The sequence below is a fragment of the Bos indicus genome, chromosome 3 (assembly GCF_029378745.1).
Source record: "Bos indicus isolate NIAB-ARS_2022 breed Sahiwal x Tharparkar chromosome 3, NIAB-ARS_B.indTharparkar_mat_pri_1.0, whole genome shotgun sequence".
NCBI lineage: Eukaryota > Metazoa > Chordata > Mammalia > Artiodactyla > Bovidae > Bos > Bos indicus.
In genome coordinates this window covers 94,770,820-94,797,056 of record NC_091762.1, presented here as the reverse complement: position 1 = coordinate 94,797,056, position 26,237 = coordinate 94,770,820, and the positions used below count along the sequence as shown (strand labels likewise).

Below are 26,237 nucleotides of genomic sequence, written 5' to 3'. Positions count from 1 at the left end.
TGCATGAAAGTGAAAAGTCAAAGTGAAGTCGCTGAGTCGTCTCCGACTCTTAGCGACCCCATGGACTGCAGCCTACCAGGCTTCTCCGTCCATGGATTTTCCAGGCAAGAGTATTGGAGTGGGGTGCCATTGCCTTCTCTGACCAAGAGCCTTTACCAAGACTTAAATAATTTAGGCTTTAGATTGCATATGGAATTCATTGTCTACATCACTAACACATTGTGGGATTTCATTATGAAATCTGTTAATGGGAAGAGTTGACTTTTTCTCTTAGAACAGTGTGAACAATAAAACATCTACCCACCTTTTCTGTTTTCTAGGAAAATGTAGTTTTTATAGATACCAAGAAGTTGCCTATAATTAAGAAGAAAGTAAGGAAGTTGGAAGATCAGAATGAGTACGAATCCCGCTGGTAAGGAGACAACATAACTATAGAGTTGTTGCAGCAATGCTCTTGCTATTGGCCAGGCATAGGTGCAGGGCCAGGTGGCAGTCTGTATAGCAGGGTGTAACAGAGCACAGGTGGAGTCCGAATGCCTGGGTTCATACGGTGCTCCACCTCCTGCACTGTAACCCTGACTGTAAGCTAACCTGTCTTTGCATTCTTTCCTGAAATGGGAACCACCTCAGCTTTGCTATGAGAACTAAATGAGATTATACATGGAGCCTGTGTATGATGCTTGACAAGTGGATGTTGGCTTCTCATCATCTTTGTAGACTCTCTGTATATATGGATATAGATAGATCTCAGAACATCTTTAGGTCTTAACTTAAAAACTTGAAAGAATAAACAGTCTTATTTGCCTGGACTGCCTGTTCATAGTTGTAAGTGGAAATCTATAAACCTTTATGCTCTGCTGCTCACACGAGGGGATCTTAGGATGCCTACTTTTTAATCCCTACGCGTCCTCACTTACAAAGCATTGTTTGGACCAGACTTGTCTAGCTATCATCTTCCAGGCCTTGAGAAGAAGCCAGATCTCCTCCCCCACCCCCAACCTTAAGCCTCTGCAATGCTTCTCTTGACCTTTATTCTCTATAGTCAGACTGCTTCTCCCAGATTCATTAATTCCAGGGGAGTCTTTATGAAATGGAATGTCTCAGCTCCTCTCGTCTCCCATTTAGTTTATTTAATATAAACCGCTGTTCCTTGAGCTTAATATAAGGGACACTGACGCCCTAGAGAGATGAACTGACAGCCCCAAGGTTATATCACTAGAGGTACAGCTAAAAGTAGCCTGTCTCAGTTGATCTTTCTCCTCTGTTGTCCCAGCCATATATACAGCTTTCTGCATATGCTTTATTTCCTCCTCTGACAACTAGCGGTGCAATCTTTTGAGTTTGTTTCTGTTTTTCACTCCTGTGCCAGCCTAAGGAGATTTAGTCTGTGAACTACATTTAAAAATTACTTGTATGTAATTTAGTCTGTGAACTACATTAAAAATTACTTGTACTGTAATTATGTTCTAGATGGCTCTAGCCTTTCATTTTTAAATTGCTAACTCCTCTCTCCACCAAGTACTCAGCACCTTCACTTCTTTTCTTTAGCCTTTGGAAGGATGTCACTTTCAACTTAAAAATCAGAGACATTGATGCAGCAACTGAAGCCAAGCATAGACTTGAAGAAAGACAAAGAGCAGAAGCCCGAGAAAGGAAGGAAAAGGAAATTCAATGGGAGACAAGGGTAAGTTTGTTTTGGGGAGCCTGCCTAGATCTGCTAGCTGCTGTTCCCTGAGCTGTCATTCATTCATTTCAAGTGAATACTGAAGTACCAAATAAGCATGGTGATAAATGAGATGAACGTTCATTTCACTGTTGAGGGGGGAGCACATCAAATAATTAAAAGTATGATACAGAAGTACAAAACAAGTGTGTAACTGAATTTCCCCCCTTTCTCTAACAGTTGTTTCATGAAGATGGAGAATGCTGGGTTTATGATGAACCATTACTGAAGCGTCTCGGTGCTGCCAAGCATTAGGTTGGGAAACACAAAGTTTGCTCCTGGTTCCAGGGCAGGATGCATAATTAAGCAACAATCTTCCTTTGGGAGAACCTATTCACTCCCTTCTTATTGCAGTGGTTCCTATCTCAGGGATACTGGACTTTCTGATGCAGATGAACAATTAAAGCGAGCAAAGCTCCCCTTTTTCCTGTCTGTGGCAGTTACAACGTTGATTTTGGTCTTGAGAAAAACTTCAGGTTTTGAAAACAAGATGTCTGCTCCTTTTCCAAATCCCACGGTATAAATCCCAGTCTTAAACTGCATTCTAGTACTGCTGTTGAGATATACATGTTTCCTAGTTCATATAATCTTGGGTTCTATATATACATATATACATATATATAATATAGCTGATGCCAGATTTTTCATAAATACTGCATTTACTGTAAATATCAGTTCCTCTGAGTTGTTTTAGAAAATTTAGTGTAATGTATTAAAATCACGTGTTAGGAAATTTCATGGTCTCACCTACAATAACTTTTACTTTGGAATTGAACTATTATTAAATTGTATCTAACTCTGGACTGTGGTTTAATTACACTCAATGCTTCTTAAGGCTTCATAAAGTAATTTTTCCAACCTTTTTTTTTAATGTGCTGATTATTTTTATGATTAGACTTGGACCTAGTTACTTAGCAACTTTGAATACAAAGGCTGGCTTTTTATAGGGACTCTTCAAATAATGAAGGGGGTCCATCCATCCTGTCCCTTCCTTATACTCCTCTGTTCTGTCTATAGCCCCCACCATGCTATTCTTGTTTTAACTGAACTCTCAAATAGTACACATAGGGCTACCAACCTTTTATGCAAAAATATTTTATTGCCTTAGAGAATTTGTGAAGAATGCTTATTTTTAGATCCCCACCCCACATTGAAACAAAATATAATAAAAGGAATGTCACAGCAGCAAATGGCTCATTCTGAAGGGCAATACAGAATTATCTTTATTTTTAAATACATTAAAAACAACAACACAGGTATTAGCACCTGGCATTTAGGTACTAAGAAGACACTAGTTACATAGGGCCTCTCAAGGCAGTCATACAGAACTGGATTCTCAATCTGAGAAGACCAGGACAGGCCAGGGCATCTCAAGACTGCTCCGGCAAGCTTTTTGGTTACATTTGGCCCACCCTGCTCGTTTCTCTCTGCAGCTGCTATAGTAACGCTCGGTCTGTTAATCACAACGGAAGGGGAAGGGTAGTAAATCAAATTCTATGATGCCAGTGCAAAAATTCAATGGAAGCCCTAAGGCAGGAGTAGTGTAACTTCATAAAATTCAAACACTTCAATGCACAGTGCTTCAGGCCAAGGAGACTGCAGTTTATTTGACTATTTTATGGTAGGGGAGAAGGTTAAGTCTTGATGTGAAACCCCTGATATCAACAATGGGGACGGTACAGTCTACCAGCAGAGGAGAAGCTGGCAGGTAAGTCAGCTGCATCACGTCACAAGAAGAGTTTGAATCCTCACCGGAAGGGGTACCATCCTCTTCCAGCTCGTACTTCCCAAATCCAACAACCTGAAAAAGGCCAAAGACTTGAGGTGAGAGAGAATGCTGACCATGTTTGGGCAAAGACCTAGTAGGATCTAGGACACCAACCCAAACTCAGTAAATGGGTGAGACGACAAGCCTGCAAAGGACAGAGCTACAGCTTAGGTAACGATACTCACATGAACACTGAGCATTTTACTTCCTGGTCCTCTGTGGGCCTTGAACCAGTTGACTAGGTCTGATTTTGAGAATGACTTCAGTGCTTCAATCTTAATGGGAGAAGGGAAGATATGAAAGAAGGCTATAAAAAACTAGCAATATATTTATGCAAAGATAGATAGTACTTAAAACACAACACCCTAGCCAGACCTCCTTGGTCCTGCTTATTATAAGCACACTGTTTTATTTTAACATGTTTCAGCTGGCTCCCAACCTTCCAGATAAGGATACAAATGAGCCTGATACACCTTCATGTTTCTTCGCACTGACTGACTGGCCGATAATAAGCAGGAGAGGGTAGCAGATGCTGTAACTACAGCTAAGTACCGTACATGGAGTCAAACCCATTACACCTTAGTGTCACCTCTCAGATACATGGTAAGTATTTACCCTCTGGCTTCTAACAGGAAAACTGCAGAACCTCAAGAGTTGGGCTGAATGAAGCCTCTTTGTTAAATACCTGCTCTGCTTCAATATCCTTTGGTAGGGTTATAGTATCAGAGCACTGGACTGGAGGACCCAGAGCTCCTTTAAATGGGATTTATTACTTGAGGCTAGAAGTTGTCACAAAGACCTACACATAGAATCCTTAAATCTGGAGAAGGAACTTCAAGTTCGCAATTTTCTTTAAGGAGCAGAACCTGTTTTTCTCCCAAACCTTGTAGTGAATCTGAATATATAATACAAAAACGAAAAGGAAAAACATTATATATATATATATAAAACTGAATCACTTTGCAACAGAAATTAACACTGTAAATCAACCGTATTTCAATTTTTTAAAAAGTAGATCTGACTGAAATTGGGGGAGCAAGAGTAAGAAGAGTAAGAATACCCAGCATCCTGCTCACTTGGCCACCTGAGACACTACAGTAGCCAGTCTGGAAACAAGATGTAATTTAATAACATCAAGAAATAGGCAAGTAAATAATAACCAACCCAAGATGAGTGCCCCCGGTCTCTCCTCCACACAATATCAATTTGCTTAGAACCGTGTCTCCTGTTAAATCAAGAGTCCCTGTCAGAGCTGTCTTACTCTGAAAACCATGTTACTACCTCATGGGCAAGGCGGTCAAAGAGATACTGCCGAGTCACCACTTCATTCCAGTTCCTGTCCACTTCCTCCCCAAGGTGGGTGTCCTCGCACTCCTTCAGCTTGATCAGAGCTGTGACCTGTTACCGTCAAAGAAACACTCAGGCATGGCATCACCCAAGCATCCTCAGCACACTGAACCCTGTCTGGTCTGATTTGTGATGGACCTGCCAGCATGACGACGAGGGATGGAGCTAGGAAGACGTGGTCAGATTAAGGTGGGCTACAGAGCTCAAGAACCCAGCACACAGTACTGTTAAGACTAGTGTCGAGGGCTTATGCTATGCTGAGTCACTTCAGTCGTGTCTGACTCTGTGCGACCCCATAGACGGCAGCCCAACAGGCTCCCCTGTCCCTGGGATTCTCCAGGCAAGAACATTGGAGTGGGCTGCCATTTCCTTCCCCAGTGCATGAAAGTGAAGTCACTCAGTTGTGTCCGACTCCCAGCGACCCCATGGACTGCAGGCTCCTCCGTCCATGGGATTTCCAAGCAAGAGTACTGGAGTGGGGTGCCAATACCTTCTCCGATCGAGGGCCTTGGGTGACCCAACAAAAGACCAAGCCAGCACAATCACCTGGGTGTTGAATGCATCCTCAGTGAGGTTCTCAATCTTCTCCTCAAAGCTTGAAAGGAACTCTTCTATCTTCTTATCAACAACTTCAGAGCTAAAATAAAACATCTTCCATTAAGTCATCACTGACCAGGTCTCAAGCAGAAGGCAAAGGAGAGAACTGGGTCTAAGGCATATTTCCAGGAAAGGCTGAAGTGATCTCCCCTAAGCTGCAGGAGGTAAGTGAACAGTGAAGAACCCCCACCCCTACTCCACTTCTAGCCCAATTCCCTGGTATCCTCGTAGGAAGCAGTAGACAGCCATGCTGACCATTTCAAAGCTGAGGACCAACACGGCCTAGTACCTTGCTTGCAGCCCGAATGCTAGGTCAGGCATCTGCCTTTCTTGTCTTCAGATATGCCTGAAGAGAGGAAGCAGTAGCAAGCCCTGCACAGTCACCATAGGACTTGAGTCAAACCTACAAACCCACTGGTAAGTCCTGGACCAGGCCATGTATGAGCCACCTGCTGCAGCTGTGACTAAATGGGAAGCAAATGGTCAGGGCAAGGATGCAGCCCCTATTCTCTATGCCAAGAAAAACGATAGCTGGGCCCATCATCTCACTTGTTTACTCACTTGTATTTGGTTGCCTGAGTCCCCACGGTGACAGAGAAGCCTAGAATCCCAGATGTGTTCCTACAGGTAGGGTAGACATGGTACCTATGGCCAGAGTGAAAAGTTCTATAAGCTCGGGTACTCACCTGCACCCTGTCCTTGGAGGTACTAGAGAGCAGTGGGAACGGTTTCTGCCCATCCTTACTAGACCCTACAGGTCCTGGAAGAGGATCCATAGATGTTTACTCTTGGGTTAGGGTATCCACCCCTCTTCTGAACTGAGGACCACAAGGCCAGCCTCTTCTCTTGCTAATCTTGAAACTTGACCAAACTGACAGACTGATCATAGTCCAAGATGCAAATTGCAAAAGTTTTGACAGTATGACTCTACCGAGTGTGACTTGGTAGGTATGACTCTTAAGGCCTGGAAGGGCCAAAGAGTGCTGAGACTGTTCAGTCAGTCCAGCTGATCGACTTAAGCCTGCCAAGTAAGCCCCAGATCTTACTTGAGGTCAGTGCTCTTGCCAGCAGACTTACCCAAGGGTCTGCTTGGTTCGAAGGAAGTCAAAACAAGGCTCTTCCATATGCATCTGTAATTCAACATACTACCCATCAGCTCAACTCCTCCCAGCAGAGAAACCTCCATTTCTTCCCCCCAAAGTGTTAACATGTGACCCCCGAGTCCAGCCTCCCTTACTGCCTTCTTAAATAGCCCAGGCCCATTATCCTGGCTAATACTAGGTGAGAAATGCTCAACAACCAGCTCACTTACAAACCACAGATCTCTGACCACTCCCAGGTCCCCAGCCCCCAGGTAGATAGGCCAGTCCTCACAGTTGGCCAGGGGCTCCCGAGTATAGGGACTCTCCTTTATGCAACTTACCACAAGCAGCTCCATAAGAGTGTATTCTTTCAGACTCCTGGCACCTGACTGAGAGGAGAAGCTGATCAGACCAACTGAAAATCCAATGGCTTACAGGGCTTTTTAAAAATATAGCTCTTCTTGACAACCATTTATTCAGGATACTACCCTACTCTTCTCCCCCGCCCCCGCCGCCCCACCCCATACCCTCTACTGTTATACTTCCTGCCTTCCCACAAAACAGGAGGTGTGTGCAGACTGGAATCATGCATGATGATCTGTATTCCCAGCCCTAGCTCAGCACTGCAGGTGGACATGGAATTGAGTTCAGTAATCCCTGACCTGCCAGCTCCTGCCCAAAACACACCAAGGACACAACCTAAAGTCAAGGACTTGCAGAGGAAGATAGGCTCTACAGACAAGGCAAAGATTCAGCGCCAGAAACTCAAGAAAAGGACAAGGTGACAAGTGAGGCCGTGGAGCCCTGCCCAAAGTCCAGGCCAGGGATCTTTACGAGGTCAGACAGAGAAGTGATTTCCTCATGTAGAAAACCCAGGACCAAAGCAGCAGATAAAGAGCCCCAGTGTTTGGGAAGTCTGAGATCAGTCTAAACAGACACAGGTCCCCACTGTCCTAAAAGTGAGTGGGACCAAACACAGGCTAGTCTATGGACCAATTGAGATCAGTGCAAAGCTCTTTCTTATTTTAAGCACCATCCCATATCTCCAGAATGCTGTGGAAAACACATAGGATTTGAAGACAGAAAGTATAAATTTGAACTCCAGCTGGTATGACCTCAGGTAAGTGAAGGACCTCAGATTTATCATACATAAAAAAGAGGTGATAAATCCTCTCTCTCAGGTGCTTTGAAAATACTCATTATGACTCTGGAAGCCATTCTATTTATTGTATGTTGGTTGACTATGTTTGCTTTTGTCGTATTTTAAAACTGTCCTTTTAACAAATGTCTTCTTGCTCCCTGGAGTTCTGACTGGTGAATATGTAGGGACTTCCAGCCATACTTCAGTTCTGTCCCTCTGGACTAGTGGCTGGGTGATTAATAAAGCACTGTGATTGAAAAAGGATCCACTTCACTGACAGGAGCAGTTTTTAAATGTAATTGCTTCAAGAGGACATATGACCCCAAGCATAAAACCACAGAGTAACCGCAAACAGGCCTTGAAGAGCATAGGATCACTTCCCCCAGACACTGTGGTCCTTCCACCAGTCTTTAGTGTCTAAAAGACACAGCCATGAGGACAGCTGTGTGCAAAGGGGCCACTGACCTGGTAATATACAGTGACTTCAGAGTTGGCGTCACCCCTGTTCAGAGCTCTCACTTTGCACAGGTGGTGGCCACTGGGTAGCTCCACCACCTGGAACTGCACAGGCATCTCCTGCTCCAGAGGCATGAAGTTCAACTTGCTGCAAAACAATCAGTATGGGTCATCGAGGCTGTGCCTTTATCCTCCTATTCCTGCCCCCAAAATTGAAAGTCAGGCCTTCTACACTGCCTTCTGAATTGCTTTGTTTATATAACTAACCTCAAATAAACCTACAAGAAGCATCTCCATTACAGATTTAGTAACAACTGAATTTTGGTCTCAAGGTCCTCTTGCTATTAAGAACACATAACTCCTAAAGAGAAAATTCAACTAATACTCACTCAACAACATATTTCAGGAAATCTGTAGATTCCTAGGAGGTGAAAGAGAAGAAAATAGCTATATCAGACTCTACTGTCTTTAATTTCACCCCAAACCAACTAATACCAATGTTCTAAGTGCATGGGAAGCCCTGGAATGCATCAGAAAGCAGATACAGTCTGTCACCCAAAATGCTGATCATTCATTCACTGGGTTTATCACTCATTAACTGGGATTATCATTCACTGATTCAATATTGATTATGTTTGTTGAATACTAAGTGGCTCTCAACTGAAGTGGCTCCTTTTCTGTTCTCCCTTGGTGCTGTTTACTGTCCACTGTGAAACTTTCTCCACTGGGGGATCAAACTTAGTTGTCCGGTTTACCCCATTAGGCTGTGTTTTAGAAACCTGGATCTATTAATACAGAGCCTGGCATAGAGTGAGCAACAGAATACACTTGATACGAAGTGAATGATGTATATATATATACATCCCTCAGCCCTCCCCAGCTCCCACTTTAATCTCTAAATTAAACTGTTTCTAGTTTCCACAATTGTCAACAAATGTAACCAGTACCATGTATTTACCAAACCCACTTAACTCAAAATGCGGTCCAATACCAGTAGTCTCTTTCATAAGAAAGTCTTGTCCAGCACTGAAAGGGCCAAGTTCCCTTCTAAACAGACTGTGACGATGCTGGCCTGCCAAAATTACAGAGCTTCCCCTTTAGGGAAGAACTAATAGAATTCCAGAGCGCAGAACAGCATTCATACCTGGTCTGTACCAACAGAACCCTGACACTCACTGTGCTTGTGACATTTCCTTGTACCAGGCCCTCAACAAAGAGCTGGGCTTTGAATTCTCTGACGAAGCTCAGCAGAGACTCAAGGGAAAGGCCATCCATCAAAGCGCGATACTTATCAATCATAGACCAACGGGAATACTCCAGGATTAAAAGCCGAACATCTCTACAGAGAGCAGGAAAAAAAAAGTCTTATTTTAAGAAATGAATCGTAAGGGTATAGGATTGGGTTAAGTTTCTATAGATGATGTGTTTCTTTAAAGTGACAATTTCTATCACTACTTAAGATAGGGAAACAATGTCATAAGCAGCAAAAAGCATTTAAAACTGCATATATAGACTATTACATAGATTATTAGCTCATTGGTAAAACTTATGTTTCAATTGCAAAATAAAACATTTCACACAAGCTGCCAAATGAGTCACAAACCAATATTACTATTTTGATTTCAAATCTCACTAGCATTTATTCATTACTGGAAGTGACCATCATGTATATCTACAATGACAATACAGCATAACTGGCTCTAGGCAAGAATCAGACTAACCCCCTCCCACACAGTAAGCTATTTATTTATTTTTCTTAGTAAGCTGTTTAAATATGGCCAAGTTACCTAACATTTGTGGCTCAATTTCATTTGTAAAACAAGGGAAATAAAAACGCCATACTATTATCAGTTTTGGTGAGAATTAAATAAATACACTTAAAGTTCTTAGATCTAACACATACCAAATCTTCAATAAACAAGTACTATTACTCTACCACATTTTAACAAAGTAGTATTCAGGAGTTATAGGATATATGGGGCTATTTTTAATTATATCAATAGTTCCAGACAACTCTCCTTTCCCATTTATATTTGGTTATTAGTTTTTATAACTTTTTGTGATCAGATTATCAGTTATTACATGTCTGATTCTTAACTACTCCCTCCCCTGCTTTCGAATTTTGGCCATTTATGGTCTCATTATAACTATGTCTAATGCAGGGTATTTACAGATGCCCAGCAAACAGGTCAAGTAGGGGCTCGCAAGCCATGTGCATAAAGGGCTATATCTGCTCAGAGGGGACTTTTTCCCCCCTCCCACAAAGGCTCTACCTGCTGACAGAGCCTTTTTACCCTCAAGAGTGTACTTTTTTCTGATTCACACAAAGGTACCCTATAAGCTACCGCTGGCCCTAGATTAAAGAACAGGCTCTGGTGAAAGGCCCAAGATGACTGCCTATTAGCAGAGGGCATACAGACTGTCCAGAAGCGTTTCTGCTCTCTTCTGCAACCTGACTGAATTCTGGATAGCTGCAGTTGTCAGATAAATGACCTGTTAGGCAATTTAACTCAGCTACTTATCATAACATCCAATACACTAAGCAATTTTGAGCTACAACAAAGTCAGCACTTTTTGAACTATTTTTTACTTAGAAACTAGGAAAAAACACTCTTTTAACCTTTAGCCTCTAATTAAGTATAGTAGACTGTCTGCAGTCCTCCTCACCGATAACTACTTACACTGAGTTTAGGAACTCTCTAACTCTATGGGCTAGTTTCCTAAAACACAGCACAATTCTATCACATCTGAATTAGCACTGAAACAACAGCCTCACTCCCCACACTTAATTCCAAGGAAGGCATATAGTTTTAGGCCTTCAAAATATAAGCTGATCCCATGTATACCCACTTGGCCAGAGTTTCAGGCTTGATGAGGATGTTAAAGTAGGTCTTCTTCAATTGCTCAGTTATCATTGTAAACACAGCTGGTGTGGAACTGAACTCCGCTAAGTAGTCAATAATAAGCTGAAACAGTAGCTAAGAAGAAAAGAAAGAAACACCGTAAGTGGAGAAACATGTAAATCCACTGATTTTTAGGGGGAAAATGTTTCCCATTGGTTTCTACCAGGGGTTCAATATGATAAAATAGGCATTGTGTGGGACATAAGTACTAATGACTCAAAGAATCTTTTTTTTTTCCCCTTAACCCATGGCTACACCACCTAGCTATTTTTTTTTCCAGTAATTCATTTATTTATTTTTGGCTGTGCTGGATCTTCACTGCTATGTAGGCTTTTCTATAGTTGCAGTGAGTGGGGACTGCTCTCTAGTTATTGTGATCAGCTTCTCACTGCGGTGGTCTCTCTTGTTGTGGAGCAGAGTCTAGGCTGCACGGGCTTCAGTAGTTGCAGCATGTGGGCTCTGCAGGTGCGTCTCCCGGGCTCTAAGCACTGGCTCAACAGTTGTAGCACACGAGCTCCGGGACATGTGGGATCTTCCCAGATCAAGGATTGAACTGGTGTTTCCTGCATTGGCAGGTAGATTCTTTACCACTGAACCACCAGGGAAGCCCCTCCCTCAAAGAATTTTTAGGAGCTAAAGTTCTCAATAATTATAAAATCTGAAGGAATAAAAATTTTCTTTTTCATAATTTTCAGAGGTATTTTAAAACATTTTTTCCTTCCCATTAAACTTAAAAATAATTTTATTGAGCATCTCCACTGCCCCAAAATTTGATTTTAACTGGGAGGAGATAATTTAGGAAATAATGACTTTGTATCAACCTGTGCTATCCAGAAACATGTGGAGTCTTCTCCCTTAAAGTCTTTTATATGCTTCAAAAAGATTTATAGCTTTCTTTAGATAGGTTCTATACTTTTCTTCTTTATTCTTACATATTTGATTATTTTTCTCAATATTATAGTGACATATTTTTTCCCAATCCATTTCTAAGTGGTTATTACACTACAGGAAAATGAGCCATTGATATACTGGTCTTATGATGAGTCATATCACAAATTATTTTTTAAATTCTAATAGTATTTTGCAAAGAAAAATGCTTTTTCTCTTCCAGGTGTTTTTATTTTTTCACTTTAATACAGTAGCCAGAAATTCTAAAAATAATGTCGACTAATAGAAGTGATCGTGGGTATCCTCGGCTTGTTCCTAATTTTAATGTTCAGGATTTCATCAGTTAGTATAACATCTGTTATTGTACATTTAATTAAGATTTTTATTGTGGTTGAGTAACCTCCCTTTATTCCTACTTATTAGGAATGACAGCTCAAATTTATCAAATAATTTTGGGGGCATTAATCACTATATTCATATAGTATTTCTCAACTGACTTTGATATAATGATTTATGTTCATTATCACTATATTCACACAGTGTTTCTTAACTGACTTGTGTTATAATGATTTATAACAGCTTCATAAAACTGAACAACCAACTCTTTGCTTTGCTGGCACTGGTCATGGTCAATTATTCTTCTTGTTATATTTGAACTTAACTTTCAAGTTTTTAGAATGCTTGACTCTGTATTTCATAGGTGTAAATGATCTCTAGTTTTACATATGTATTTATAGTATTTATATAAAGTTTTAATGTTACAGTAGGGAAGCTTCATAAAATGAAGAACCTCAAATACTATGGTTTGTATTTCTAAAAAGCTCTCCAGGTAATTCCAAAACATACCTACCAAATGACAACTACTGTATTTGGCTTTAATATGTCTGGATTTTAAGCTACATTATATTTACTCTTTTGAAGGTTACTAAAATATTCCATGTGTCTCCTCCTAAGAATAATTTTTGTTCCCAGGGGAGACTGACAAGTAAGAGGGTATAAAGAAGAAAACTACTCTTCTCTAGGGTTTTTGCTAAGATATGGAGGCTATCACCTCTTAGCACAGGTCTAATTACTTCCAGGTCCTCTCCTCCAGAATTTTTCTTAGATAAACCCAATTCCCCAAATGTTAATATATGTTCTACCCAAAAAACCAACATATAAAATTTATTGCTGGGTACATTATTTTACCTGGTTCTTGGTATTTCTTCCTTTACTTATGAAGTACTGACAGATGACATTGAAACATATTCTTTACCAAAAGATAAATCACTAACAAGATATAAACTCTGTTTCTTAAGAGTCATAAACTTAGAAGGGAACAAGACACACACACTTGAAACAATGGAAAAGACTGTGAGAAGACAAAGAAAGAACACAGACATCTAAGTTCTACTCTTCGTCAGGGTATCAGGGAACATGTCAGGTGTTTTAAATCTGTCCTTGCACTATGGCATGAAATTACACTCAAAAAAGAAAACAAAGAAAGAGCTAGTCACTCAGTCGTGTCCAACTCTTTGTGACCCCATGGACTGTAGCCCACCAGGCTCCTCTGTCCATGGAATTCTCCAGGCCAGAATACTGGAGTGGGTAGCGTTTTCCTTCTCCAGGGGATCTCCCCAACCCAGGAATAGAATCTAGGTCTCCCACATTGCAGGCAGACTCTCTACTGTCTGAGCCACAAGGGCAGCCCAATTACACTCAAACAAGTCCTAAATACCAGTGTTGGCTGCAGAGAAACTGACAGTAAAGAGAAGTATAATCAAGTCTGAAGCACAGGCTGTGCTATATCTATTACTAATGTATACAACACTAATAAATGTAATTAATTGAAGAATATATGTTGCTCTTATATGTGGCCAAAGTCAGAATACCTGCCATCAGCCAAAAAAACCATAATGATCTCCAGGCCAGAATATTGGAGTGGGTAGCTGTTCCCTTCTCTAAGGAATCTGTCCCACCCAGGAATCGAACCAGGGTTTCCTGCATTGCAGGCTGAGCTACCAGGGAAGCCCAATAAATACAATTAATTAAGAATATATGTTGCTCTTATATGTGGCCAAAGTTGGAATACCTGCCTCAGTCAAAAAAACCTAATGATCTATATTAATACATATTTCTTTTCATATACAGCACCTTATGCACAAACCTCTATGCTTGGTGCTATAGGCACAACAAACAAATAGGAAATTTTAAAGTTGTCTGCAAAGAAATCAGAGCACTGTACTTACAGGTAGTTTATGGTTGAATCCTTTCACTCGAATAATTAAACCATGTTCTCCAGCGACCAGCTTATACTCCAGCTGTGCCACATCTGCTTCATAAGCTGGTTCCGCAAGGTTATGGGTAAGGATATTGACAAAGATATCAAAGAGGACCACACTAAGAGTATAAAAATGCAAACAGCATCATTAACTGACAATAAATAGACAAATTTCCTTCAACTTAGAGTAAGAAACTTCACTTTTATAAAGATGTTAATTCACTACTCCAGAATGTAAACTCTATATACTAACTGAGCTCAAAGGTAAATACAGCTTACTAGGGCTCGGGTTCACCAGGGCATTACAGAACTCCCACCTTCAGCAGTGCTCCCCTAATCTTTTTCATGTCATGCACAAATAGAATATGATAATATTTATGTTGCACAATGGGATAAGTGTAAAATACATGAAAAGCAACTGGCCCAAATGCTCTGGCTATCCCTGTGGCCTAGGTTTTCTGGCCAACAAATTAAAAATCTGAGGGAAGAGAGTAGGGTCATGTTTTTTTGTGTTTTTTTTTTGGCCATGTGGCATGTGGAATCTTAGTTTCCCAACTAGGAATCGAACCAGAGACTGATGCATTGGAAATGCATAGTCTTAACCACTGGATGGCCAGGGAAGTCCTGTAATGCACTTTTTAGACTGGATATTAATAATGTTAGTGCTATTTGTCAGTTTAAGGCTGGATTTTACAGGTTAAGGGGCAAAAGAAAGGAAGAAATGTAGTAACATTTCCTGAGCACCTCCTATGATTCAGGTACATTTTAGGCTCTCTGACCTCCCACAATACAGCTATCTATATAAACGTGTAAATAATTTGCTAAGAATGAAGTAAAATCAGACTCCTTGGCAGTCTCAAAATACAGGTCAACAGATTCACACTAGTCCTCATTATATACTGGAGGCTAACCCAAGCTTATCTTTAAGGAACTTTCTCAATCCAGTACAAATAAGTGCTGGAGACGGAGCAGCCACAATTCCATCTTAGTGATTCACACAGATAATTTGTTTTGGGCACATAGAAAACACATACATGAGGAGCACAGCTCAAGTACTGACAAAGAGAATGATACAATGATTCAGAAATAAAAGTCTTTCAATAATTAAAATATATATATCTTCCAGAAAAGAGGACAATTTCTTACTTTGCTGCAGACTTCTGTATCAAAGGTGAGATCAGATGGAAACGTATATATGCTGAAAGAAAAAGACCCTAAATAAGAAACTAATGGCCAGAGGCCTCAAATATTTAGTACATCTGTTATTTTCCCCCAATATGATGATGTTTTAAAAATTCTGAAATAAACCACTAATCCTTAAATCCTCATTACATTTTTATCCTTAAGCGTCCTTAATAAGTATATTTACCATTCCAAATAGTGTCCAGAAGGCATACTTTAATCTATAGGAAAATCACATATATAGACAGATATGCAGAGAGGCCTATGAATACTCTTACTATCAATAGCCTTGGTCAGGAAAAATGCATATAGAGGTATACATGTCAAGAACATTAAGGGAAAAATACCAATGCTCACAGAAAGTTGTATCAGTACTGTTCCAAGGAAGCGGAATAAATGTTAAGAACATTTTTAGAAACTCATAATCTATCCAAGAAAAACTGAGTAAACACCTTCCCAGTGAACTCAAGAATCCCTTAGAACTATAGTACAGTTGTGTCAAGGCTACGGATATGGGCTAGATGGCAAACAAGAGCACCTACCCTTTGATTCCAAGTTGCTTCAGTAAGTTCCTATGCTATGCACAAGAACACAAAATTTAAAAAGCAACACAGTTTGGGCTACCATGTTGAAGATAAGAGCTTCAGAGTCTGGTTAACTGTATATACAACACTTCCTTTAGGCTGAGAAACAAAGAGTACAGGGAGACAGATGGAGGATATTTCACATTTGTAATGCTGGACTTGGCTATCTATCACGTCTAAGAATAATTCCTTTCAGCATACTCTTACTCTTGATTCTCTTTTTAACAATAATGTTCAAAAAACACCACCTGCTGCCTGAGACAGCCAAACACCTGGCTCTGCTTTCATTTAACTGAGAAAAAAAAATCAAAAAATAATTTCATTTTATGCTTGAATCCTTATTTATTCCCTGGAATCTGTAGTGTACATAAGAATTTCTGTGACAGCACAGGAGCATAGTATGGATCCGACAGGTAAGCCTGGAAAAGGTCTTCAAGTAGAAGGAAAAGAGGAAAGGAAGAGATGTGACAGACAAGAGGTAAAAGGTTGTGAGAAACTGGAGAAAGTTTGGTTATACTTATTTCACTAGTTTTAAGGAGGTAAACATTTTACCTTTGGGGATTTTGAATTTGTTGTCTTTCTTATACCACAGGCAACCTTGTGGAGTATTCACAATTTTAACAGGGTATTCTGTCTCTGGACAATCAAAAGCCTTCAACATGAAATCCGTGGCTAACAAAAGCAAAAGGTAATAAATCACTCAGTTATCACAACAGAATTTCCATCAATCTGTTCTTGGTTTCAGAACTCTAGGTAACTCTTTTTTGAGGCAAAAACATGTCAAATTCAAATGTTAGAGTACAATAAATTAGTAGAACAATACTAAAAAGAAAGTCCTCTTGGCCTTGCTGCTGCTGCTCCTAAGTCGCTTCAGTAGTGTCCAACCCTGTGCGACCCCATAGACGGCAGCCCACCAGGCTCCCCCATCTCTGGGATTCTCAGGGCAAGAACACTGGAGTGGGTTGCCATTTCCTTCTCCAATGCATGAAAGTGAAAAGTGAAAGTGAAGTCACTCAGTCGTGTCCGACTCTTAGCAACCCCATGGACTGCAGTTTACCAGGCTCCTCCGTCCATGGGATTTTCCAGGCAAGAGTACTGGAGTAGGGTGCCACGGCCTTCTCCGCTCTTGACCTTAAACTACATGAACTCTGAAAATCTGTAATTTCCCAAGAGCTGACTAATCTTAACTGTGAGAGGGACCTTTGGTCAAAATAATTGTATAGACCAATTTATGAATGCATTCTTGAATGAGAATGTCATTTACCAATTTACATATTCAAAATTTACATATTTTTGAAAGTTAACAAATAAAACCATTTTAAAGTGAACAATTCAGGGGAATTAAGTATATTCACAATGGTGTGCAACTACCACTTCTTTCTAGCTGCAAAACATTTTTATCAACCCAAAAGGAAACCCCTAAGCACTAAGGAGCACTAAGCAGTTGCTCCCCATTACCCATTCCCCCCTGCCACTGGCGACCATCAACCTGAGTTCTGTGTCTCTATGGATTTACCTATTCTGGGTATTTCAGGTGAAAAGAATCATACATGTAAACCCCTTTTGTCTGTCTTCTTTCATTTACCATGTTTTCAAGATTCATCCATACTGAAGCATATATATCAGTACGTCATTTCTTTTTATGACAGAATAATCCATCATTGTATGTATATGCCATAGTTTGTTTATCCATTTATTCATTATGAACACTAGTTGTTTCCACCTTTTGCCTTTCGTGAATAATGCTGCTATCAACATGCATGCACATGCATTTGTTTGAATATCTGTTTTCTTTTGGGTATATACCTAGGAATAGAATTGCTGGAAAAATGAAATTCTGAGTAAATTATATTTGTCCTAGACCAGTGACTTCCTCACAGTTAAAATTATTTTCTGTTGTAAGCTAGTAGACAGGTTAACACACACATATACCTACCGGGAACAAAACTTCTGAAAATAATACCCTTTCTTTATTTAATGAAACATTTTGCTATTTTCCACTCGGATTTTTTTTAATGCTTTCACAGTTCATTACACTGGGAGGCAACCTGTAGTTTGAAAACCTCTAGAATAATCAGACAAGATAATGGCAACACCTAGAGGGACTGACGTGAAAGCATCAGCTATCATTGACCAGAAAAAGTCCCAGGATCTATGCTTACGTCCGGTTTCCTGCAATCACCAACTGAACAGTCCAGGACAAGTCATTTGGCTTTTTTGAGCTTCAGTTTTATCATTTGGAAAAGTAAGAAAACTATAATGCTCATCCCAGAGATCAGGTGTTATTTAATATAAGTACATGGATGGATTATGTATAATGATTGATATTTCACTGACCTATGTACTTGTTTTCAGCTGGAAGATGAAGATCTGGATTCAATTCAAAATCACTCTTCCACAGTTCAGCCCAAGAGTTTTCAATATCTGTAGAGATAAAAGACAAACTGATCCAATAAAGAATGCAGTGTTCAGAATTCTCATAGTAACAAACCAGTCAACAACTGGTCTTCACTAACCAATTCTTTTTTCTCAGGAAAACTGTAAGTGACATAACCTGAGTTTCCAAACTCTTGCTACTCAATGGGTGGTTTCATCAGCCTTGTTATCACCTAGAAAGTTTGTTAGAAACACAGAATCACAAGCTCAACTCTAGAGCTACTGAATCACAATCCATATTTTAATAAGACCTCCAGGTGATATGCACACTGAAGTCTGGGGGGCACTTTTCTAAAATACAGCCAAAAATATCCCCAGGCTCCCAAAGACAACAGGATTTTCTCACTAGCTAATACAGATATAAGCACTGCAGAAAACAATTTCCAGGAAAGTAATATAAATCATTTTCATTTCAAAGTAAACATCTTAAAAAAAAATATATCATTTTCCCCACAGGAACTACCAGACAAACTATTAAGGAATAAAACTTCCCAGGTGAATCATATACCTAAATGTAGGACAATTTTAAAATATTTTACCTTCCATACTATATTGAGTCCCAAACCATTTCTCCTTGAGGTCACATTTTCCCTCATTAGCACCAGACAGTAGAACAAGATTTGCCTTTTGAGGAACTAGCTGATTAAGGGCTTCAGCAATGACCTAATTGGGGACAGGGGGAAAGTGGAGGGGGGAGACACATATACAACAATTATAACTTCACTCTAATACATCTCCGTTAAAAAGGCAAAGCCACAATATGTTAGACACCCTCAAGATCCTAGCACCTTAATGCTCATGAAACTGTCTATAGTCCATGACCACCCTAATTGACAAAACTTCATTAGTCTATCAGCAGCTTCAAATATCTTTCTTCAGAATGCTCCAATAGTTCTCATCTCAAATTCTACATAAGAGGACTAGCAGTGAAAAGAGCTATCATTTACTAAGCTTTTACTATGTGCCAGGTAGTATTTCATTTAATCCTAACAATAACCTTAAGGTATACCCATTTTCCCTGGTTCGGGAAGGTCCCCTGGAGAAGGGAATGGATACTCATTCCAGTATTCTTGCCTGGAGAATTCCATGGACAGAGAAGCCAAGTGGGCTACAGTCTACGGGGTCACAAAGAGTCAGACACGATTGAGCAATTAATAGTTTCACTTTACTTTTCATACCTATTTTATAAAAAGCACTCAGCCTCAGAGGTTAAAGTTTAAGTAATTTGCACAGATTAAAGATTCTATAATCTGCACAGAACAACACACCTAGAAGTGACAAGTGGAGTTCTAACCAAGTTTGTACATAATTTCAAAAACTATGCTCTTAACTATTATGTATTATACTACTTCAAACACAAGAATCAGTAAAATGATTCAATGTAGAGCCTCCTGTAATAATCCTTCAGCTATGACAAGAACTAAGCATAAGATTTTTATGGGTTAGATTTGAAACCCTAACTACTACTTAAAAACATTTCTTTGAGAAAAAAACAACAAACAGTGGTTCAGAAAAAAATACTTGGACCCCTGGGCACAATCATCCTAGGGAAATGACAAGACTATGTGGTTACTGCTTCCTCCTTTCCCTTTCCCTATCTTCTTTAAAATTAGTAGTTTTACAATACCTACCATCATCACAGTCTCTCACCTCAGCACTATTAACATTTTGGGCCAGATAATTTCTAGTTGTAGAGTGCCATCTCCTGCATTGTAAAATGTTCAGCAATAACTCTGGCTTCTACCCACTAGATGCCAAGATCACTCTCCAGCTGTGACAACTGAAATGTACCCTTTGTTGCTGTTATTCAGTCACTAAGTCGTGTCCAACTCCTTGCAACCCCATGGACTGCAGCACACCAGGCTTCTTTGTCCTCCACTATCTTCTGGACTTTGCTCCAACTCATTCCATTGAGGCTGTGATGCTACCTGACCATCTCATCTTCTGCCAACCCTTTCTCCTCTTGCCTTCAATCTTTCCCAGCATCAGGGTCTTTTCCAATGAGTCAGTTCTTCATATCAGGTGGCCAAAGTACTAGAGCTTCAGCTTCAGCATGAGTACTTCCAATGAATATTCAGGGTTGATTTCCTTTAGGATTGACTGGTTTGATCTCCTTGATGTCCAAGTGGCTTTCAAGAGTCTTTTCCAGCACCACAATTCAAAAACATAAATTCTTCAGCAATCAGCCTTCTTGATGGTCCAACTCTCACATCCACACGTGACTACTGGAAAAAACATAGCTTTGACTATACAGACCTTTGTTGACAAAGTGATGTCTGCTTTTTAATATATTGTCTAGGTTTGTCATAGTTTTCCTTCCAAGAAGCAAGCATCTTTTAATTTTATGGCTGCAATCACCATCTGCAGTGATTTTGGAGCCCAAGAAAATAAAATCTGTCACTGTTTCCACTTTTATCCCTTCTGTTTGCCATGAAATGATGGGACTGGATGCCATGATCTTAATTTTTTTGAATGTTGAGTTTTAAGCCAGGTTTTTCACTCCTCTTTCACCCTAATCAAGAGGATCTTTGATTCCTCTTTGTTTTCTGCCATTAGAGTGGTATTATCTGCATATCTGAAGTTACCAATATTTCTTCTGGCAATCCTGATTTCAGCTTGTGATTTCCCCCAGCCCAGCATTTCACATGATGTAGAAATTAAATAAGCAAGGACAGTATACAGCCTAGTCATACTCATGTCCCAATTTTAAACCAGTCAGTTTTTTTTATGTCTGGTTCTAACTGTTGCTTCTTGACCCGCATACAGGTTTCTCAGGAGACAGGTAAGGTGGTCTGATATTCCCATCTCTTTAAGAATTTTCTACTGTTTGTTGTGATCCACACAAAGGCTTTATTAACACAGTCTTCATGAAGCAGAAGGAGATGTTTTTCTATACTTCCCTTGCTTTCTCCATGATCTAATGAACGTTGGCAATTTGATTTCCGATTCCTCTGCCTTTTCTAAACCTAGTATGTACATCGGTAAGTTCTCAGTTAATGTACAGCTGAAGCCTAGCTTGAAAGATTTTGAGCATTACTTTGCTAGCATGTGAAATGAGCAACTGTACGGTAGTTTGAATATTCTTTGACACTGCCCTTCTTTGGGACTGGAATGAAAACTGACCTTTTCCAGTCCTGTGGCCACTGCTGAGTTTTCCAAATTTGCTGGTATACTGTGTGTAGCACTTTCACAGCATCATCTTTTAGGATTTGAAATAGCTCAGCTGGAATTTCATCACCTCCACTAGCTTTTTCGTAGTGATGCTTCGTAAGGCCCACTTGACTTCACTCTCCAAGGATGTCTGACTCTAGATGAGTGACCACACCATCTTGGTTATCCAGGTCATTAAGACACATTTTGTAAAGTTCTTCTGTATATTCTTGCCACCTCTTCTTAATCTCTTCTGCTTCTTTCAGGTCCTTAATATTTCTGTCCTTTATCCTGCCTCTTCTTACATGAAATGTTGCACTGGTATCTCCAATTTTCTTGAAGTGATCTCTAGTCTTATTCATCCTATAGTTTTCTTCTATTCCTTTGCACTGTTCATTTAAGAAGGTTTATTCTCTCCTTGTTGTTCTCCAGAACTCTGCATTCATTTTGGGTGCATTTTTCCCTTTTTCCCTTGTCTTTCACTTCTCTTTCCTCAGCTCTTTGTAAAGCCTTTTCAGACAACCACTTTACCTTTCTGAATTTTTTTTCTTTTTCTTTGGCATGGTTTTGGTCACTGCCTCCTATACCATGTTATGAACCTCCATCCATATTCCTTCAGTCACTCTGTCTACCAGATCTAGTCCCTTGAATCTATTAGTTACCTCCACCATATAATCATAAGGGATTTGATTTATGTCAAACCTGAATGGCCTGGCAGTTTTCCCTACTTTCTTCAATTAAAGCTGAATTTTGCAATAAGAAGCTCATGATTTGAGCCACAGTCAGCTCCAGGTCTTGTTTTTACTAACTACAGCTTCTCCATCTTTAGCTGCAAAGAACATAAATCAATATGATTTTGGTACTGACCAATCTGGTGATATCCACATGCAGAATAGTCTTTGGGTTGTTGCAAAGGGTGTTTGCAATGACCAGTGTGCTTTCTTGACAAAACTTTGTTAGCCTTTGCCTTACTTCATTTTGTACTTCAAGGACAAACTTTTCTGTTATTCTGGGTATCTCTTGACTCCCTACTTTTGCATTCCAATCTCCTATGATGAAAAGGACATCTCTGGTGCTAATTTTAGAAGTGTTGTAGGTTTTCACAGAACTGGTCAACTTCAGCTTCTTCGGCATCAGTGGTTGGAGCACAGACTGGGATTACTGTGATGCTGAATGGTTTTCCTTGTACCCAGGCAGTGACAAATATCCCATGGGGACAAAATCACCCCTGGTTGAGAACCTCTACCCCATATGGAGTGAAATGATTTATTTACCAGGACTAGTGAAAGAAAGACCTTGACCAACTATTTATGTGTAATATTTATTACACATAAGTCATATATTTTGAAATCAAGGATTCTTGTATTTCTCTTGTATATATTCTCAAAATGATTAAAATTGTACAGAGTCTCCAATAGAATTAAAAGGCAAGCTAAGCAAGTATGTTTATCACCTAAAGCACATAATTCTTAGAAATGACTTTAATAGATGTTTCAACACTTGAAAAATAGAAAGAACGTACCTAAGGAGAGGACTTGATTTTCTCGTCATATTAAAGCATGGTCATATACAAGAATCATGAAAAATTATCCACAAAACTACTGATATTTCTTCAGTTAAAACAAACAAAAACCTGACTAAACATAACCTAATTTTCTCCATTCTCATGTTCTTATGTACCTTTCTGCACTTTCTCACCCTCCTCTTTCTCTAAAAGTAAGGTTTAGAGATGGAAACCTCCTTACTTCTGGCTTGTATTCAAAAAGAAGCTGATCTCCAGTGAGAAAGTCCTGTAGTGGGTACAGCTGCATGTTTTCACACATGTTTTCCACATACTCAACTGGATCTGTCTGTAAAGAGGTAAAATTATTTCACACCAGAAATTCCTCATTACTATCCTTAATTTCCCACAAACTATAAATACTTAGCTCTTTTTTTTTAAATGAAACCAAAAGTTTCCCACAGATACAACCAAATAAAATGGCAGCTTAAGGATCTGGTGCTCAGAATTCTAACATAAATTAGCCAGAGAACTACTTTAAGTAGCTTATCCTAACACCCCACCAACCCCCCATCCTGAGCCCTACAACACACAAGGCTCTAATCAGGTCACAGCATCTTCATGGGAGAAATTTTAACAATGGCCCAAATTTTAACAATGGGCACTGTGAAGTGCCCAAAGACAGAGTCTTCATCATTTAATCACTACAGCACTATAACCTAAAAACTATTTGTAAGCATCAATCAAAATCAAGGTAGAAATCAAATTTTGTCATTAAAGCCTTGATATAAATGGTAAAATTAACTAGTATATTATCTCAATTTAAAACTGAACTAATGAGGGCAGTCCCTAAGATGGCAGAGGAACAGGACAAGGAGACCACTTTCTCCCCTACAAATTTATCAAAAGATCATTTGAACACTGAGCAAATACCACAAAACAACTTCTAAATGCTGGCAGAGGACACCAGGCACCCAGAAAGGCAGCCAATTGTCTTTGAAAGGAGGTAAGACAAAATATAAAAGATAAAAAGAGAGACAAAAGAGTTAGGGACGGAGACCCATCCCAGGAGGGAGTCATAAAAGAGAAGAAGTTTCCAAACACCAGGAAACCCTCTCATTGGCAGGTCTGTGGGGAGTTTTGGAATCTCAGAGGGCAACATAACCGGGAGGAAAAAATAAATAAAACCCACAGATTACGCGCTAAACTGCAGCTCCCAGTAGCCCAGATGCTTGCGTCTGCCACCAGCAAGTGGGGGCTGAACAGGGAGGTGCAGGCTGCAGTGCTTAGGGTAAGGACTGGGCCTGAATGCCATAAGGGCAATCTGAGGGAGCTAACGTGAGATAGCAACCCAAACCAGGGGATAGCCAGAGAGAGGGAAAAAAAATGAGGAAAGAGAGAGAGAACTTCCACAAAAAGGTCTAACCTAAGGCACTGCTGGGCTGCTCACAGAACAAAGGACTGAGCCAATACCAAAGGAGAGATAGCCAGCAGCACACTGGCCCATCCCCTGCCAGAGGCAGGGAGGCAGGCATGCAACGGCCAGAGCCATAAGGCAAAGGGAAAACTCGGCCCCAGGGATGGCATCCTCTACCAAACTGCAAGCAGACTCCCAGTTGCTAACCAAGTCTTCCTGGGATCCTGGACTCACTACCGGATACTTCATTGCACTCCAGAGAGAAAAGATCCAGCTCCACCCATCAGAACACTGATGGAAGCTTCCCTAACCAGGAAACCTTGACAAGCCACTCATCCAACCCCACCCACAGGGAGGAACCTCCACAATAAAGAGGAACCACAAACTACCAGAATTCGGAAAGGCCACCTCAAACACAGCAACCTAAACAAGATGAAAAGGCAGAGAAATATTCAGCAGGTAAAGGAACATGATAAAAGCCCACCAAACCAAACAAAAGAGGAGGAGATAGGGAGTCTACCTGAAAAAGAATTCAGAAAAATGACAGCAAAAATGATCAAAAATCTTGAAACCAAAATGGAGTTACAGATAAATAGTCTGGAGACAAGGATTGAGAAGATGCAAGAAAAGTTTAACAAGGACCTAGAAGAAATAAAAAAGAGTCAATCAATAATGAATAATGCAATAACTGAAATCAAAAGCACTCTGGAGGGAACCAACAGTAGAATAACTGAGGCAGAAGATAGGATAAGTGAGGTGGAAGATAGAGTGGTGGAAATAAATGAAGCAGAAAGAAAAAAAGAAAAAAGAATTAAAAGAAGTGAGGACAACCTCAGAAACCTCTGGGACAATGTTAAATGCCCCAACATTCAAATCATAGGAGTCCCAGAAGAAGAAGACAAAAAGAAAGGGCATGAGAAAATACTTGAGGAGATAATAGTTGAAAACTTTCCTAAAATGGGGAAGGAGATAGCCACCCAAATCCAAGAAACCCAGAAAGTCCCAAACAGGATAAACCCAAGGTGAAACACCCCAAGACACATATTAATCAAATTAACAAAGATCAAACACAAAGAACAAACATTAAAAGCAGCAAGGGAAAAACAATAAATAACTCACAAGGGGATTCCCATAAGGATAACAGCTGATCTCGCAATAGAAACTCTTCAGGCCAGAAGGGAACGGCAGGACATACTTAAGTGATGAAAGAGAAAAACCTACAACCCAGATTACTGGATCCAGCAAGGATCTCATTCAAATATGAAGGAGAAATCAAAAACTGTACAGACAAGCAAAAGCTCAGAGAATTCAGCACCACCAAACCAGCTCTTCAACAAATGCTAAAGGATGTTCTCTAGACAGGAAACACAAAAAAGGTGTATAAACTCTAACCCAAAACAACAAAGTAAATGGCAATGGGATCATACTTATCAATAACTACCTTAAATGTAAATAGGTTGAATGCCCCAAACAAAAGACAAAGACTGGCTGAATGGATATAAAAACAAGACCCCTATATATGCTGTCTACAAGAGACCCACCTCAAACCTAGGGACACATACAGACTGAAAGTGAAGGGCTGGAAAAAGATATTTCACACAAATGGAGACCAAAAGAAAGCAGGAGTAGAAATACTCATATCAGATAAAACAGACTTTGAAATAAAGGCTGTGAAAAGAGACAAAGGAGGACACTACATAATGATCAAAGGATCAATCCAAGAAGAAGATATAACAGTGATAAAAATATATGCACCCAACAAAGGAGCACCACAATATGTAAGGCAAATGCTAACAAGTATG

General features: G+C 40.0%; 2 protein-coding genes across 8 annotated transcripts in view; one reads left to right on the top strand and one right to left on the bottom strand.

The window, feature by feature from the left end:
• Positions 1-2,586, top strand: part of OSBPL9 (oxysterol binding protein like 9) — a 164,057-nt gene extending 161,471 nt beyond the window's left edge. For all 6 annotated transcript variants that reach the window (XM_019957502.2, XM_019957501.2, XM_019957500.2 and 3 more), the window contains 3 exons: positions 321-412; positions 1,549-1,684; positions 1,904-2,586. In XM_019957502.2, coding sequence (XP_019813061.2) covers positions 321-412; positions 1,549-1,684; positions 1,904-1,978 — 303 coding nt within the window. In that variant the 3' untranslated portion in view covers positions 1,979-2,586. The remainder of the gene's footprint in view (positions 1-320; positions 413-1,548; positions 1,685-1,903) is intronic.
• Positions 2,587-2,917: 331 nt separating this feature from the next.
• NRDC (nardilysin convertase) overlaps positions 2,918-26,237 on the bottom strand; it is a 102,768-nt gene continuing 79,448 nt past the window's right edge. For both annotated transcript variants that reach the window (XM_019957497.2, XM_019957498.2), the window contains 17 exons: positions 23,263-23,367; positions 18,907-19,030; positions 18,269-18,355; positions 16,484-16,603; positions 15,312-15,363; positions 14,134-14,284; positions 10,965-11,092; positions 9,291-9,453; positions 8,504-8,535; positions 8,124-8,262; positions 6,859-6,906; positions 6,513-6,565; positions 5,997-6,080; positions 5,385-5,475; positions 4,773-4,889; positions 3,677-3,766; positions 2,918-3,524 (listed from right to left, as the gene is read on the bottom strand). In XM_019957497.2, the coding sequence (XP_019813056.2) occupies positions 3,327-3,524; positions 3,677-3,766; positions 4,773-4,889; positions 5,385-5,475; positions 5,997-6,080; positions 6,513-6,565; positions 6,859-6,906; positions 8,124-8,262; positions 8,504-8,535; positions 9,291-9,453; positions 10,965-11,092; positions 14,134-14,284; positions 15,312-15,363; positions 16,484-16,603; positions 18,269-18,355; positions 18,907-19,030; positions 23,263-23,367 (1,782 nt within the window). In that variant the 3' untranslated portion in view covers positions 2,918-3,326. The remainder of the gene's footprint in view (positions 3,525-3,676; positions 3,767-4,772; positions 4,890-5,384; positions 5,476-5,996; positions 6,081-6,512; positions 6,566-6,858; positions 6,907-8,123; positions 8,263-8,503; positions 8,536-9,290; positions 9,454-10,964; positions 11,093-14,133; positions 14,285-15,311; positions 15,364-16,483; positions 16,604-18,268; positions 18,356-18,906; positions 19,031-23,262; positions 23,368-26,237) is intronic.